The sequence below is a fragment of the Thunnus maccoyii genome, chromosome 7 (genome assembly GCF_910596095.1).
Source record: "Thunnus maccoyii chromosome 7, fThuMac1.1, whole genome shotgun sequence".
Taxonomy (NCBI): domain Eukaryota; kingdom Metazoa; phylum Chordata; class Actinopteri; order Scombriformes; family Scombridae; genus Thunnus; species Thunnus maccoyii.
The window spans coordinates 14,333,541-14,351,254 of record NC_056539.1 but is presented as its reverse complement, the minus strand read 5'-3'; the positions used below and the strand labels follow the sequence as shown (position 1 = coordinate 14,351,254).

The window sequence follows — 17,714 nt, the reverse complement described above, 5'->3', positions numbered from 1 at the left end:
GATTCCAGTGTGGAGTGTGTACTCTTCCATTTCATTGTAATGATGTTTATGTCTACCACAGAGTCCTACAGATGCTTTTGTGGATGTGCAAGCAAATATCTTTTTATATCTTTTTATCATTTTACCTTCAACACAAAGCACACAAAGTATTACTACAGTTGTGTTTCACAGATCTTACACATCAGCCTCTAAAGAATAGACGGTGTTCACAGGAGAGTTCTTTCCTGTTGCCCAGTGGCATGTCACTTCATCATAGGCGATGAAGACACAGCAGGGCTGACTGGGGCTTGGTAGTAACTCTGCAGGGGACAAGGCAGGGACAGAAATAGAATTTGAATTGAGGACCAGATGAAATCACAACAAGAGTTTGTTTAACATGAAATATTTCAAAAAAAGTTAACATATCTCTTAAGAAAAACCCGTAATATAATATAATAATATTAATAAAACACATTATTCTATTTGAATAAATCACAATCACAGGTTTTAGGTGACATTTAAAAGGTCACATCAAACCATCCTGTATGGTTTGATATAAGAGACAAATCTCTACCTTTAGCAGCAGCACAGCAAAAGCCAAAGTAAAGTGCCATTTGGTTCAGGTGAGCCCTGTCCATTCTGAATCTGCTGGACTGCAGACGTTGGAGGAAGCAGTCTGGTCTTGGAGAAGTACATGACTGTCTGCCTGTTGCTGGCCTCTGTCTGCATGAGGACAAACATCAGTGGAGCTTTGATGGTGCAAGGAGCGTCTTTCAGTGACCCGCAAGCAAGTTTGTCACATACATGCTATCACTTCAGAGGACATCACATTGACTTAATTTACAGAACTCTGATTTGACACCCATCAGGCTTTATATAAAAACTTGAAAATCTCACTTGCTGTAAAGGTTTTCTTCTCCACTGGGAAATGTGGTGCATGTATTCCTGTCAGCAGTAAAGAGTTTTAATAACCTAACAAAAGCATTAATATGTCCCAAGAAACTTTGTCAGACCACTGCAGCTTCTGTCAGCAGAGTGACGGCGCCACATACTGTAGCTGCTGCTGAGAAAACGCCGAACAGATGGATGGATGCTACAAAACTGGCTTTATATGGAGTCCCAAAAGTGACAAAAGTCACAGAATACAAGATTCAAAATAATGCTTATCTAATTAATTTGTTTTAGCTTTTGTTTTTTATTTGTTCATGATATTGACTTTTTTAAGCAACATCTATTTATGACTACTCTACTAGTCATATAACCTGAGAGTGATTTTCTCTTTTCAGACGATTTCCTTTGAATAGTTTGGAGGCCTGAAGAAGAAAACATATCCGGTACTTCACAGGAAAAAGGCAAAGAATAAATAAAGGTCAGAAAAACATTATGTAATTGGGTGTAGCTGAAATGTGTTTTTTTTTTTCCATTTCTTACCTACTGTTAATCTATTCTTGACATTTATCTTGTCACCTCTCAGATGTGATCCCCCAGGTTGGTTGGAGTGTGTCAATGGTACAAGAGCTACATTAAGTCAGTCATGATACCTTCAAACGAGGTTGTGTTTACGTTTTTAAGAGCTATATTTAAACCATCCATAGTATTTGTGACTGAATGTTAAAGCCCTGATTTGAACATTTCTGACATTAGAGACATGATTGCACATAAATTGAAATAAATTAATTTTTCAGACAAATACTTTGCAAACACTTATCATGGTAATGGGATGAAACCACAACTATTTGAACAGATTAATGTGCACACTGAGGCACAGGCATGTTTTCTGGACCTCACTTCCCTCAAGCTTAACCTTTGCATTAATTACCAATATTTCACAATTTCATTTTGCCAACACTAACACAACATTTAATTATTCACAATACGTCCCTGCTCAAACTTCACTTTGTGTCTAATTAACAAGTGCAGTGGTTGCATTGGCCTTCAAAATAACAAATACAAAAGCAAAACATGTTAATATTTCACCATTGTTCATTTTTAAATCATTTCGTTTTTACAAAATATAATAATTATAAACAAACATAACGGGAGCAGTACAATATATAAATTGCTAAAATAAAAAGAAAAATAAAGAATTAACAAAAAGGCAGTGACTCTACTCCTTTTCCTGCCTTCATGGTCTTGTCCTGAACCCCCCTCATGTAAACATTCAAAAGACAAAATAAACATTGATCTGAAACCAGCTTGGTTTTAAGCAGATATCACAGGAAGAGCTTGCATATTTACAGACAGAAAAAAAGGAATAAATAGAAGGACAGATGGAAGGAACAACATGAGGCTAGATTTAAACAACCAACAAAATCCCTCCCTTCCCTGACACTTTTGCTTTACCTCTTTAGAGACAGAGTGACTAAAATATACTGACATGTATAAGAACATAGGTATGTAGATATGAATAAATACCCAAATCAGGATATGGATTGTATGAAAACATATGAAAATGTTCCTAAAGAGAGTCGTCCTAAGGTTTATCCATTTGTTCTGTACAACATAATTTTGAATCATCAAATGATACTAAAACATCTTTTATTATAAACTTTGTCCACCCATATCTACTGTTTCTATTTATCATCACATCACGGTTTAGTCTACATAGACCAAATTTCTCATTTTTCAGATCAAGTAAACATATAACATATGTACTCATTCATCTGAAAGTACCTCTGTGCTCCTGAAAATACTGTGAAACTATAAAATTCCCAAAATGCATAAGCTAACTTGAAATGTCTCTTATTGATGGGCTCCATTGTGGAACTAACGAGAAAGCTGATCAGAAGGTTGATATGTTGTGCAGTATCCAACCAGGAGATTTGGACTATAAAATAAAAAATAATTAGAAATGCAAATGCATACAGATACAGTATGTGACTTTTTCAGTATATTACAGTACACAATATCTGGCAGAGGTCAGTTAAGATGCTCAAGGAAACATTTTAGAGGAAAAAGATCTCCTGTGTTTGTTTAATATGCATTATAGTTTGAATATGTCCCACTTTGACACTAAAAATAATACAATTGTACCTTTCTTCACACATCTTCACTGATTGAACGTTACTTGGATGTTGCTTCCGTGTTGTTGCTTTAATTTTGGGTTTTCAAAACACAAACCAGCTCAATGGGGCCTGTTGCAAGAAACAGGTTTACAGAGTAAAAACCCAGAACGCAACACAAATACACCAAACAGTTGTGGCTGGAAGTGGATGATGTGGTGTCCGTACTGCAGCTCAAAAGGGGGGGGATTTGCTCAAATAAACTAGAAGCTTCAAGAGGCAAGCAAAAGCAAAGAATAGTTCATTTCCATGTTAGGATGATCTTTGGACCCCAACATCTGTCATTACCTTTAAACCAACAAACACAATTAACAATATCACTTTTCTAACTGTTTGTATTTATGACACCTGTCTAGAGTGACAGCAGGTCCTGGAGATCATCAAAGTTGTAAAAACCTGAGAAACTGTGTTTGCATTCAGTGACTTACCTATCTTAGCATGTACATTTTACATTTACATGCTTTATTTCATGCCTATTCTGCATGTCAAACAGGCTCTCAATGGTACTAAATATTCAACATGATAGAAACTGTGATCATGACAAAGCACTGCACCTTTATAAATCTCTATATAAATCCTCAGGTAAGAACAAGGATGAAAACGTCCACTAAAGCAAAAGTACAAATAAAACCTGCAAAAATATTGTGCTCCTTTGTGTTCCGACACCGATCCATGTTCAAATCTCAAGCTTAGAAAATACTCTTTAGTTTCAGCTCTTTATATTTAAGCAGAATTCTTCAGGCAGATTGACTTCTGCCACAGACAGAAGTGCATGGAAGTGCAGACACATACTGACAAAGGAGAGTCCATTACAGACTCAGAAGAGGACGTTAAAATAAACTATTTTGCTGGATGAAGCTGGAAAAAAAAATTAACTGCAGCGAAACTTTCTCAAATGATGAATGAGAAAAAGTGGTTAACAGTTAACAGTGGTTAACATTGTCCAACTTTCTTCTGTTTTAGAAAAAAGGGACTCCTACTGTAGCAACTTCTGGTTTGTTTGCATGGTCACCGCGGCTCTCATCACCTGCACTGAGCTTTTAGTATTCATTATAGCCAATCAATATTGCTGCCCTGGTGCAGGTTGTGGTAATAAACTGTTAATAAACACATAATCAACACCTGAAAGTGATTAACACACTCATCATTCCATAATAGACAGAATGTTTAAGTGTCCCAATTTAAAAAGAGGGGTCAGACAGACAAGTAACCCCCTAAGGTAGTAGGTCCATCCTTTTTCACAAAATTAGGTAAATGTACTTTTTGTCCTGGTGTCTTTCACCCCGGTGTAAAGACTGACACCAATCGTAATCTCTACTCAGAGCAAACCACGAAGAGCACCACTCAGTTTTGATTTTCCCATGTCCCTCCCTTCATTGTGTGAGAGAGCGAGGATGCTGGATGGGAGAGGGGTGCAGCAGGCTGCCAAATGCCTGGAGGTGTGACGGGAGGACAGCAGATGAGGGAGGAGAGGAACACGGCAGGCTAAATTCCACCTGCAGCCTGTGGGGGGAGTCAGTCACACCACCTGCTGCACCGCAGTCAGGGCCCTCTGAAACAAAAGGTCCACCACGCATGTGTAGCTGGAAGAAGCAGGGGCCCCGGAGGCAGTGGTCGTCATGGCAGGACGGAGGGCCCCCGCAGGTACACTGGGAGCTCTGTGGGGAAGGCTGGGACTGGAGTCGGGCTCGAGCTGAGGGACAACAACTGCCTGAGTCAGGATCCCGCAGGTCGTCCATGGGTGGCAGAGAGAAGGGACAGCCAAACAACTGCTGAGGACATCTGTCACCACACAGCTCTGACAGCCCCGTCACCAGCTCACCATCTGGACAGATGTAGAAGAGTTCATAGCATGACAGATTAACAAAATGTCTGTAACTTAAGTCATATAACGTACTCCTGCTTTATTTGTTCCAGTAATGTTAACACATTGCGTATTTCATGTAGGCGTTTACAATAACATGTTTTTAAGTGCACTTAAACTCGTGTATACCCAGTGCACACTGTTCATTCAGAAAGTATTTCATCACTTTTGCTATTGAGATCAAAGCACTGAAATCCAGATTTGATAATGAATTATATAGAGATGTCGCACTATTGAGAGTTTGATTATCTTCCACTGAAAGTTAATGAGATTTGTTCCCAGTCACAACATTATTTTCTCTCTCATTGGGCGTCATGCAAGAACTTTGTCGTAATCTTATCCTAAATCAGTCTTACTTTTATTCTGTGAGACTTTCTCATACGAGTGTTCCAAGTCGGATTTACTCAACTCTCTTAACTGGGCAAAGTTATCATAAATTGTTTGTTTCAGCCTGATGAATGCCACCTGTTCATGAGTAGGTCCATGTTTGTAAGATTTTATCATTAGCATAACAATGCCATATAAGGTTAAGTGTTGATTGTTGGTAAGATGTCGAATTTAGCAGTGCGGGTATTGGTATAAGTAAACCCTAAAATATTAGTTAAAGAAAATATTAGAAGTAGAGCTGACAACATTTTATAAGAGCACTGTGACAGAAATAAAAGGGGAAAATACAGTCTGACATGAAGTCAGATGCTGAAAAACATCTTGCTGTAGTGAAGCGTTCCATGGCTAATATGAGAGGGAGTCAAAGGGAAGCCTACAGTAGGTGATGTTACCGTCAGGTGCAACACATGACACTGGACAGAGACCTACAGACCCTGAGGAAGTCAAAGTTTCCTCACATCTACTTAAATTTATAAGTTGCTGTGCTGAAAGATGCCAATAAAAATGATAAAAAGTTAAAAAATTTAAAAAATTAAAAAAACTCATGATGATGATGAAATGAACATGATATTAATTTTGCATTAAGTTTGTCTAGTTACACTAGTTCATCTAGTATAACTAGACAAAAATATTAACTAGTTTGTCCAGTTAATATTCTAGTTCGAGGAAAAAAAATAGCAAGAAAACTAGAAATACCGCCTCGTGGTTGTATGCAATAAAAGGTATTAATTGCATTTTCCTTGTAAGTGTTCACATGTTTGGCCAATAAAGCTGATTCTGATAGAACACAAAGTTGTACTCATGACAGTAGACGATGCTTCAGATATGGATGTTGGCCAAATTCTAAAATGTGGATGCTTCACACACATCTTCAACCCAGCAGCACAGAAGATCTTTACAATCACCAGTTTCAAGGTGGGCACCAAGATTAGTGTCACCAATTCAGTATCTGACCAAATGTGAAATATAATCACAATCTCCCCTTCTGTTCCTGAGTTATAGCGTTAAATAATGGCCAGAAAAGTGTTTTTGCAGAACATTATGATGTCATAGTGAAGTTGACCTTTGACCTTTTAGATATAAAATATCACTTCATCATTTTATCCTAATAGACATTTGTGTGAAACTCATAATTAACGTATGAATTCTTGAAATATGGCCAAAAACGTGTTTTGGGAGGTCACAGTGACCTTGACCTGAGTTCTTGCATGAGGCCCATTCTCTCTTCCAGCCCTCTTTACCTGCAGGCCCAGCCTGCTTTCTGTGGCCTGTCTGGACCGAGGTCATGGCTTTAAGAGAAAGCGGGGAGTTCGTCTGCGCCGGGGGCGGCCCTCCTCCTCTGGAGCACCATGTCAACAGGTGTGCACCACACAGACACACACACACACACACACACACACACACACATACACACACATACACACACACACACACACAAAAACACGAAACAAGACACACAAGGAGCAAGAAAATAATGGGGGGAAACAAAAGAGGGGAGATAACACATAAAAATGATTCATAACGTAAGATAATGAATACTTGATTAAAAAAATGCAAACTATGTGATCAAAATAAGAAATTAAATAGACAAAAATAAAATTCATAGTGATGTATGTGTAACATGATGGATAGCAGAAAATGATGCGATTTGGAAAATGTGCCTGACATGGTATGTATGGTTTATACATAGAATGATGGGTGACGATAACAACTTCCTGACTGATTTCCCCACAATTATTTTGCCCTTCAAACTAAACCCTTGAGGCACACTGAGAGAGAACAAAGCTCAGCGCTCTACAGTATGACCAGCTTCTTCTTCAAATGGAACTGTAATTAAATATGTGGAAATGCTCTTAGCCTTTACTGTTTATGTGCCTCTTTTAGTTAGTCAGGTCTTACTGTGAACATGAGGTCATAGGAATAATATTTCCGGTCACCTTTGCTCTTTTATTGATTGCTTGTTATGTCAGTGACTGATAAGAGAGGCAAATTATTCTACTGTGACAAGTCACTTTAATGCTGAACAGAGTCAATTTTGGCAACAGATTCCAGTATCTGAGCCACCACAGGAGGTGCCTACAGAGACTATTACTGTTACTTGATCACAGTTTTACCTTGTTTGTCCAGGTCCAGGCTCGACTGTGGAGGTAACGGGGACTCCAGCTTTCCAGGGCCCATGGAGCCGTGAGACAACAAGCCAGGGGAATTATTTCTTCCCTCCATCTCCCCAACCTCCCCATCCTGGTCTCCATCCTCCCTGCAACACATAACACAACTGCTATCAGCACATGAAAGCATGTTAACAGTTGGAGGCTATTATGGGTGACAGAATTTTAAGTTATCAAGACACAGTTTCAGATTGAAAACACAAAGTGCAGAGGAATAACACATAGGTGAAGTTACTATTACTTGGGCTCAAAATTCCAAGCAATAAGCATTACAAGTCCCCCCTCTGCATCCTGTTTTTTCCAAAGGGGCTTCTGACGCAGTAGAAAGCTGTTCTACTTGTTTTTTTGTAATTTGGGTGAACTGACCCTTTAAGGTGACTGGCAGAAGTGCACTTATTATACAAACATAAGTATGAATTCCAGTTAAGAGGCTTTGCTTCCACAGGATAACAGAAAAGCACTGAAAGAGGTTCTCAGAACACCATTGTTATAGATTTAATGGGAAGTTCATAAGAGCACTGCAGGTGCAAAAATCTTTAAGTCATAGTCTAAGTCATAGTTGGAGATGACTCAGCTTTCCATGATTCATATTCTCCTTCGGCATTGTGGTATATTGAATAGATGAGTTCTTCTATGAGATCACCAAGGTCAGACGCATATTATATGATGATCAGTTGGAATCACTGACTGTATATAAATACAGACATCATGACAGCTCCCCAAAAGTGAAGCCAAAACATCTTGATCGCCCCCTTGTGGCTGGATGCAGTATAGGTCATAAATCCCGCTGCCTTCATGTTAGCGGATGGGACATGAGCCTAACTAAACAAAATCAAAGTACATGTCAAATAAATTTTTCCCAAAGAGGATTTCTGTTGTTTTAGGTAGCTGATGTTTGTCCAAATGCTAATTTTTCTGATAAGTTTGTTTTTAATTAGTTATGTGACGATATAAAAAGGGGGTGTGACGTCATGATTGACAGTTGTGACAGCCGCTCTCAAACCTCCATCAGATGGCGGGACGGCTGAGGGAGACAAGTCTCGCGGGGCATCATCTTGCTGCCTGACTACTGCGCAGACTCTGGCTCCAAATGACATCACACACGCAAGATTGCATCTCCCGGAAAGGAGATATTTTGGCTTCACTTTTGCAAAGCCGCAGGATGTGGAGGCGCATCATCCATCTTTATATACAGTCAGTGGTTGGAATCTATTGCCCATTTGCCTGTTTTCCCTCTCTATATATGTATGTGTGTGTATATGAGTTTTTCTGTCCCCTTCCCAGCAGTACTCACGTGCTCCCTGATTGCAGGCTGTATTTTTTGCGGCTTAGCCTGGTGGTTTGTTGGGTAAAGTACTCGTGACGGTCAGACTTCTTCCACATGTAGTAATACTCCACACACTCCCCCACAGAGCGGGTTCGTACCTGAGGAGAAGGAAAACCTTTTTTTTTTGCTTGTTTGCTTAGAGTGTAAATCATCTGTAGGGTTTAGACAACAAACTTCAACAGAATTCAACAGATTCAACAGAAAAATGTCAACACTCTCCAGAGCACTCACCTTATTAGCCTGAATGAGGTGGAAGTTTTTCCCGTAAACTCTATAGCCATGTTCAAAGTTCCTACACTCCTCCTCACTCCAGGCACACAGCTCTTCTAAAGAGTGAGAAGAGTATAATTTTCACTTTAAATTATTTTTAATTAATGGAATGCAATTATGGCTACAGTACATGAAGTGAGGTTGTGATTAAACTGACATAAACCAATACACAAAACAATATGGCAAGTTTCAAAAAAGTACAACTAAAAACAATTTGGGTTCCATTTTATGTATTTATTAGTTTGAAAAGTAAGATCTTTGTTTCCATTTTGTAGTTTTTTCCCCCCACATAATCCAAACTGCAGCCATGGTCTTGGATATACATCAAACTGGAGCCTCACTGCTGAATCAGAGGCCACAAGGCTGTTACTCTTCTGCAGTGCTGAAGTCAGCAGCTGTGTTACACTCAGATGGTATTGAAGATGGTCATATTTTGCAGTATCCTCCACAGAAAATGTTTTTATTGGGCTCAGATGTGGCTGTTAATGTGTTCTGCACTGCATTGACTTCAATTAATGTGTTCAGGCATTCAAACGAGTTTACCTTCCCTTCACCAGTTTTCTTGTGATGGATGTGATTTTGTATCTGCTGAATCTGTGGAAAGTGTGTGCTGGTGCAAACCCGCAACTGCAGATTTAGTTCTCTAAGTTTCAGAAACGTGTCACTTCATGAGGAAGTTGTTATCTTTAAACTTGAGGGCAAACTCGTTCCCTTCTTTTTCCATGAAGATTATAATGTCATCCGCATGCAGTTTAAACACCCTGGATCGCAACTTCCTCCGTGACAGTCATCATGACTTGCTTTGGAATAAAAAGCAATTTCATCAGTTCCCATTTAAAAAAAAAAAACCCACATTCAATTCACATTCACAAAACACTTTCATATACTTTACTTTGGTAATATTGTTTGTCATTACATTGCTCAGCTCAGGATTAAGCTGTTTGGATATAAGCACCTTTTTGTGCATCACACACTGACTTCACTGTAGGAGTCCTGTCCTGTCTGTACAGATCCTCACTAAGTTCTCCAACTTCATATCAGCTTCTTTCACAGAAATAAAAACCAAATTCTCCTTCACATCTGCATCAACAAATTTAACATAAATGATCAATTAACAGCCTTTGTAGCTGTCAGTTGTTTTGTCCATCTGTAGATCAAAATGTACCTCTGATCTTGTCAATAAGCTCCTTCTACTTTTTGCATGAAATGAATAAATGCAGCGGTATTGTTTGACAAAGAGAGAGAGAGAGCTTTCAGTCTGTTTAGTTAGTTTAGTAAGTTATTGCTTTATCCATAAGGACTGAAATCAGCAGCAGGTAAGACACTGCAGCGTGGTAACCTCCTTTGGTAGGCTCACGTTGTAGGAAGGAAGAAATTTGCTCTGCATAACAGTTTTGTAGCTTCTTTCTGAAGAAATCAATAGGTTTGTGCTCAAGATGTTAAGTCTCCAAGTGGAGTCTCAACGTTATTGGCTTTAAAAGGATAATTTTTCAAGTCCGTCCTAAAACAAAAGTCAGGTGCCCAAATGAACATGATACGTTTATCTTGCTGTAATCATTCCTTCTATTCACTACTACTAAAAAGACTAACTTTGGAAGATATCTACTTTATTTGACTAATCAGGCAGCTGAAACCTCATATTAACTTCATATAAACTTTTAAGCACATTTATGCTCAAAACGAGGACTGTGGATTTTATCCCCCATCACTTACATTGTAAGCATATTTGGAGGAGATCTTCTAATGGTCAGTATGAACAGGAGGAATGATTACAGCGACGAAAACCTGTGTAAATGTTCATATGAACATCTGACTGTTGTTTTAAGACAGATTTGAAAAATTGTGACCCTATCCTTTAACCTGCCAATAGCTAATATTTTGAGGCATGCAAAGTGTTGTGGTCTGTCTCCAGCACAAATGTGTCCCTGAGAGGACACGTCCCCCACACTGGGAATCACTGAGCTTTACTTTTGCTTATTGAGTCAAATATGGATTAAGTTTGTTCCACAGCTGTGAGATTTTGAAAGTTTTTAAGTAAGTATGACAGCAGGTTGGAAAAAGTACTGTAGGACGACAGGAAGTTTCTTACCACTGAACACTTTCACATTGAAGCGTAATCGTCTCAGTGCCTCTTCTGCATTAAAGTTGCATTTCACGAGTTCATACAGTGCCTGATGTAAAAAAAAAAAAAAAAAAAAAAAAAAAAAAAAATGAATGAGCAAAAAGGATTACACTGTCACAAAGGGAAACAACGGCTGCAAAACCTGACCTCTATCTTTACACTGAGTGGAATACAGAACAAACCGTCCACTAACAAGCACTGACCATAGCAGAAGCCATGGTCCGATATTATTGTATTTACTTTATGTAGGTTCATAATCCTGAAGGGGAGATGTCGTTTAATTAGACCTGTTAAGCTTGAAGATAATTGGGAGGTGGTTTGTGATAAAGGAGGTACAACTATTATCAAGTCAACTGTAAAGTCATTCGGTATACAGAGATAGAAGCAGACCCCTGTCTATTCATAACTACCAGTTTCTTTCAAACACCTTCAAACAGCATGTCCTCGCTACTATTTAACACATAATCTTTTGCAGTGTCTTTCTGGGTTATTTAAGAATATTGATAAATTATTTTAGCATTTGTAACGGGTTAACTTCCAGAGTCACACTACAAACAGCAGCACAGCTGGAATACACTACAGGCTCTCCAAAGATGGTGTCCTCGTCTGGGATGCAATGTCGAGTTACTGTACAGTACCTGTTCGTTGTCTCGGACAGTGTCTCCGTGCATTTGTGTGTAGGCTGACCCCTCCTGGCCATGTGGTCTCTGTGCATTCAGCAAAAAGTTCTCCACTTCCTGCACCGACAGTTCCCCTGGCCTCCACAACAACTGGTCCTCACTGTTGTAGGCTGGACGCAGAGAAAGAGAGAGAGAGAAGAGAGCGAGATGCAGCCGAATGGACAGAGAAAGAGAATGAAGAGTTGGGAGGGGGTGGGGGAAGAGAAAACTGATTAAGACAGAAAAAGAGATGATGATGGGTAGATAAAGATGTGTTCGGCTTTTTCACCGCCAGTGGGAGTCGCCAGAAATGTTCTAATTCTACAGAGAGGCTTTAATCATCTGAAATGACTTTTATTCAGACAACATGTTTAGACTTAATCTACATAAATTAGCAGTTAAAACTTGTTTTTAAAACCAGTAACATGATGCTTACCTCTCTCTTGGTAGGTATACGGACTGAGTGGAGGGATTTTTGCCTGGTACATAGAGCCAACCATGATCTCCTATGAAGGAAATCAAAGACACAGTCAGTCATAGTTTCGCAATATGTCATGTATGCTTTTAAAAGTGTTGAAATATGTGCTGTGTGTTAGGATCCTTCAGACAGACCCCTACTGGAGAGAAAGTAATTAATTTAAGATTATCTTCTGTCACTGCCTGTTGGTTTTGTGAAAGGTGCTTTCTGCGATTTTCTCTCCATTTAAGAAATTCAAACTGCAAAATACACTAGGCTTCATGTCTTTTTGACTAAAACTGACTCAGAGTCAACTGAGTCTGAATTGGAGAAGAAGGTTGCGCTTAAACAATGGGATTTATCAGTGGAGTGTTAAACCCAAAATCTAGTGGGTATGTTCTAAAAATATGAAAAGGTGGCACATCTCAATTTTGTGAGCCAAATAAACAAGTGAACTGTAGTATTTTGTCCTCCTTGATTAAGAAATTTGAGATGTGCCACCTTTTCATATTTTTGGGACAAGTCATTGGAGTCTATTTCAAACAGCTACAGTGATCATAAGATGTGTGTTGTGTGTCCTTGGTGGCCTTGTAAGCCTACCTTGTGTTCTTCATTGGAGGGAATAGAGGCATCATCGGAGTCCTCATCTGATGAGCTGACTAATGTGTCTTTGTCTCCACCTGAGAGAGGACAAATCATGTGACTGTTATCTTCCAACTTCCAACTTAACTCAGCAGACCTTTGTGTTTCATTCCACAGCGGTGCAGGCATTCTTAAAACTTTTCTACTGATTTTTCTGCTGACAACTGACAATATTTTTTCCTCAAACAACATTCTTGAACATCTGATTGGTTTTATTTTTCAGTTTATTATTAACCATTATTCAACTAGGTAAGTCCAACTGAGATTAAATTTTTTTTTTTAATCAAATAAAACATGGCCCCTGCAGCAGTAGGTAGCACTGAAAGTAATGGAAAGACATGGTGAACATAATAAAAATAAAAATACAACATATCTAAAAACAAATCCAGTCTTGCTAGATATTTGTCCTTAAGTGGTGCAGACAACCATGGAAAAAACTAAGATACTGCATCTTCAGGTGAAATAATATAGTGAATTTATTCTTTGAGCGTAGGCAATCAAGCAGACTAGCGCTCAAAGTCTTCATCAGGGTTCCTGATGAGACTACTTTTACCTTCCCTCACTAAAGAGCACCTGTCATATGGGCCATCAGAACCATGCAGTGCTTCCTCCTCCTGTTGTAAACCGCAATATATCTAACTCAGTATAAAACAAAATTCAGGATAAAGCAGCAAAAATAAAAGAAAAAAAAATCAAAGACGAAGAACAAAGAACCTCCTCTATTTTACCTTACAATGCGCTCAGTTAATCTCGATAAATACAGACGTAAATGCAGCATACCTGTCATATATTCAGTTTTTATGATATTTTGTGGACTCAGCACTAATACTGTCTCTACGTTCAAATAGAATCACTACCAGGAGAAGGCTGTTAGATTATATTTAAACTCCTGCAGTTCAGAAATGTTTGAGTGATTTGACATGATTCAGTCTTGTGGGCAGAAGACACACATAGCAGTACATGTCACAATATGCAGAAACACACCAATCAATAACAAGCTGCAGTCTCAGCAAAGCACCAATAATTTAAAACTGAACTCAAAGAAAAATACTCAAACAAAAAGAGACTTCATGAATTTCCTCTCCTTCAGTACAACTGTTCACAGCTTCATAAGAAAATGGCCAATGGAAAATGGAGTGTGCGGGTGGGTCTGAGGCCCTGAATGAAAACGTTTCAGCCAACCCTCCATCTTAGATCATTTGAAATGTCACGAAGTCATGTGTAAATGTTCGTCTTCGTGTGACTCACCTTGCAGGCGGCGGAGCAGATCTGAGGTGTTTGAGGTGACTGAGGGGGTGAGATCATCGGCTGATGATTCCTCTTCCTCCTCCCCAGGAAAGAGGTCCTCAGTTATTTGATCCTGAACAAGAGAAATAAAGAACAAAAGAATAGCACAATATTGCAAAGCACAGGAAAGAACAGTAGACCAGAATACACTAATCATGCTTCATTTATCAGCGATCTTCCTTGGATTCCCATGTTGTTTAATGTTTGTACATATCATATGTATCTTTTGACTGACCGAATCCCAAGCACTTCATTCTGTAGTGATTTCTAAATGTAAATTCAACCAATCAAATCACAAATGGCCAAAATGCTAATAAGGAAAGTGAATTAGGAGATGAATGCCCCAGGTATGTGCTGATATGCTTCAGGTTGTATCTCACCTTGTCCAGTGTCATGTCTGGCAGGCTGGCAGTCAGGTGACAGGTCTCCTTCTCTGGATCTGACACTGTGTAGCCATACAGAGCCAGCAGCTCCTCCAAGGGAAGCTCACTAGCCTACAACGAAGGGAAACAGCAACAGGTGGAGGGAGACGGTTGGGAAAAAGAGGGAAGGAAACCACAGGAATATTCAAATTACTTCCACATTTCTTGAAAGTACCGTCCGCTAGACATCTCAAGGACATTCTCCTTAACCCAAACAACTCACTTTGCAGTTACTGAGAAGTGGCCAAAACAAAGGCATTCCAAAAATGCACAAGGGACAAATGCCCCTCAAGTTTAATTGACAACCAAGGAAATATGAGACAGTAGCATGGACAAAAAGAATAAGACTGAACTGTGAGGTGAACACATCACATCCAAATGTGGATACAGTCCATAAACCAGGAATCTGTTTCAAGAGGCACGTTTACTGATTTATCTGGGTAACTTTGCTGAGTAAGACCCAGAACACATCAGTCAATGTATCAGATTTGAAGGTGTTTTTTTATTGTTTGCTTTGTATTTTGTGGTAAAGCAAAGCTACTAACTGTATCTGTTTGTTTAAAAAATAAAAAACTAGAACTAGAACTAGCCTCAAAACAAAGCTTAAGAGTCAAAAATAAACTATTAAATAGAAGTTTGACCAACAACTTTGAATAATCCCTTTGAAATTCTGTATAGATTGCAAATAATGACACACAAATCATTGCTACATGATGGAAACATGATGATAAATGATTACAGTAACCAACACTATTGACTTGGGAATGTTTTAGTTGGCACTACTCCACCAAAAGCTACAGTAAATATCAGAAGGGAGAGACAGTGACACTAAGTGGTGTCCTCTTGTCTTTAGTCAAAGGGTTTTCTGCCTGCAATATATAAACATGTGTCATTCATATCTATTTTATCTGTTCATACTGAAATAAGATAACTGTAGTTACTGTAGTTTGCATAATCACAGAAAGATATTTCATTGAAGAGATTGTGGCTTTTATACAGCAACTAACTTAGACATAAACAACACATGGCAGAGCTCGACCGTACAGTGTGGGATTGCGCTGCCATCTTCATGGGGCGAGGAGAGTTCTCCTCCAACTCCTGTTAAGACTTCTGCTTCTCCTGCTGAGGGTCTTCATTGCTGTACCTCAGGATCTCCACTAGGCCACGACCTCCACACTCAGGTTCAGAGGCCTTTCACCCACCTACAGACACACACAGACAGCCACACCTTTGTACGAGCATTCAAAGTCATGTAAAACAGCGTGGGGACGCATTACAATAGGGCAGCACATTCCTCTGTGTACATGTGGTGCTCGTGCACACACTTACCACACACAAACAACATATGAGGGATCAAAGAGTGGCTGATCCTGGCTCATCCCATTACAGAGCAGGTGACTTCTGATTAAAAACACCCTTTTTTTAACTCCTGGGACCTGCTATTGGGACACAAATGGCTGATACTCTGCAATAGATTGTGGCACTCAGTTGCAACTTCAATATAACCATATAGAGTTTTTTAATTTTATTTCTAACAGAATTATTATAACACTTTATACTCATAATACTTAATATTTATGTAATATTCCTCTTAAATGATAATATATTACAGATAACAGTTTTTCATATGAGATGACAGCACATCTTCATCATATCAAACTGTTTTTTTCAATCCAGGCTTTGGGCTAAAGTAATTAAGACAAAGTGGGACATGTGTCTGATGAAGACAGTTGAGGCCACATTAGAGTTCAGCACAGAAGTGAAAAACTTGAAAAACTTTAGGGGGGGTGGTGCAGCTGTGGAGAGGCCATTGAGGATCCAAACAATCCCACCCCAGTTCATACAGACTGCCAACACTCACTGAATTAGATTACACTTCAAACGACTCTAGTTTGGACAAAGAAGTGGTAAAAGTCCAGTGAAAAGCTAAATATTCATGCGGCGTGTCTCTCCCAACCCGTCGGGCGCTGTCTGTCTGACCAGGGGCGCTTTCCTGTGACTTGGTGCTGAACGTCTCTTCCTCTCTCCGGCTCACTACGAGTGGCACAAGAAGGAAATAACTAGTTCTCAATATTTCCGAAAGCGAGGCTCGGAGTTTACCACCGCCGAGTCATGTCATCTCTCCCAACTTTTTCGCCAGGGCGCACCTGAAATAGTTCAGCACCACCGTGTTAGACCCCGCCGGGCACCCTATTGTTTCCTACGGCTTTACTATCAAGGCAGAGGGAATGGCTCTTTAAAGGCAAGAACGCGGAGAGAGGCGATACGCCGGAGAGGTTCTCCATTTCTTCCTCCCCTTCCCAGTTTAAAACCCGCCGTAGCTCTCTTTCACCCGGCGTTCAGCGGCCGGCGAGACCGCCGACAGCCGCGGGTACCGCATGGAGTGACACAAGTCTTACAATCGGTCCAGTTTCTCTATCATTTGGGTCATTACATTCCTCGTTTTCGCTCACTTACCTCCGCCATTCCGTTTCTGCGCAAGCTTGCCTATTGCCCGGATGTTGTAGCCGAGGTCTGCTCGTCTGTACTGCTCCGTTTATTGCCGCAACGATTCAGCAGCAGACTGTGTTACAGTTTTAAATCGAGCTATTTCTAAGTAATTTTTCTATTTTAATCTCCCCGACAGCTTGCATTTGAGAATTTCCCCACAGTTTTTAATAACAGTTTTAAAACCTCCCTCACACTTTCGGTATCAATTCAAAACTTCTGCTCTTATCTCATTTCATATTTTTTTTTCTAACATGCGACTTTAAAACAAAAAAAAGATGGTTTCATATATTCCAGTGCTCATTCTTTCTTTTATAGGCTGTAAATATTGGCATAAGCCCCTCGTGTTGCCCCTCTGTCTTGTTTAAACAACAGGTTGACACTGAATACTCAAATGAAATTTAAGTGACACCCCTAAACCAAAAGTATGTCCATGGTTGCATACTATATGGTGAACTATGAGACTATAAGATAAATGAGGGAGGGGATAGGACATGGCCAAGGCAGATAAAGATATAGACTAAGGCTCTGTCTGTCCACAGCCAATGACTGCTTCCAGCTCTCCAGAGATATGACATGCA

The 17,714-nt window shown here is 39.6% G+C and overlaps 1 protein-coding gene across 1 annotated transcript; it reads right to left on the bottom strand.

Annotated features, from left to right (window-relative positions):
* Positions 1-1,818: 1,818 nt before the first annotated feature.
* mier2 (mesoderm induction early response 1, family member 2) lies at positions 1,819-17,484 on the bottom strand. Its single transcript, XM_042417584.1, has 12 exons — positions 17,104-17,484; positions 15,691-15,848; positions 14,605-14,718; positions 14,186-14,297; positions 12,896-12,975; positions 12,275-12,344; positions 11,818-11,969; positions 11,147-11,228; positions 9,019-9,113; positions 8,755-8,885; positions 7,407-7,549; positions 1,819-4,866 (listed from the first exon to the last, which is right to left on the bottom strand). Exons 2-12 carry the CDS (start codon positions 15,715-15,717, stop codon positions 4,415-4,417), a joined length of 1,458 nt encoding a protein of 485 aa, XP_042273518.1. The 5' UTR covers positions 15,718-15,848; positions 17,104-17,484; the 3' UTR covers positions 1,819-4,414.
* Between the last annotated feature and the right edge of the window lie 230 nt (positions 17,485-17,714).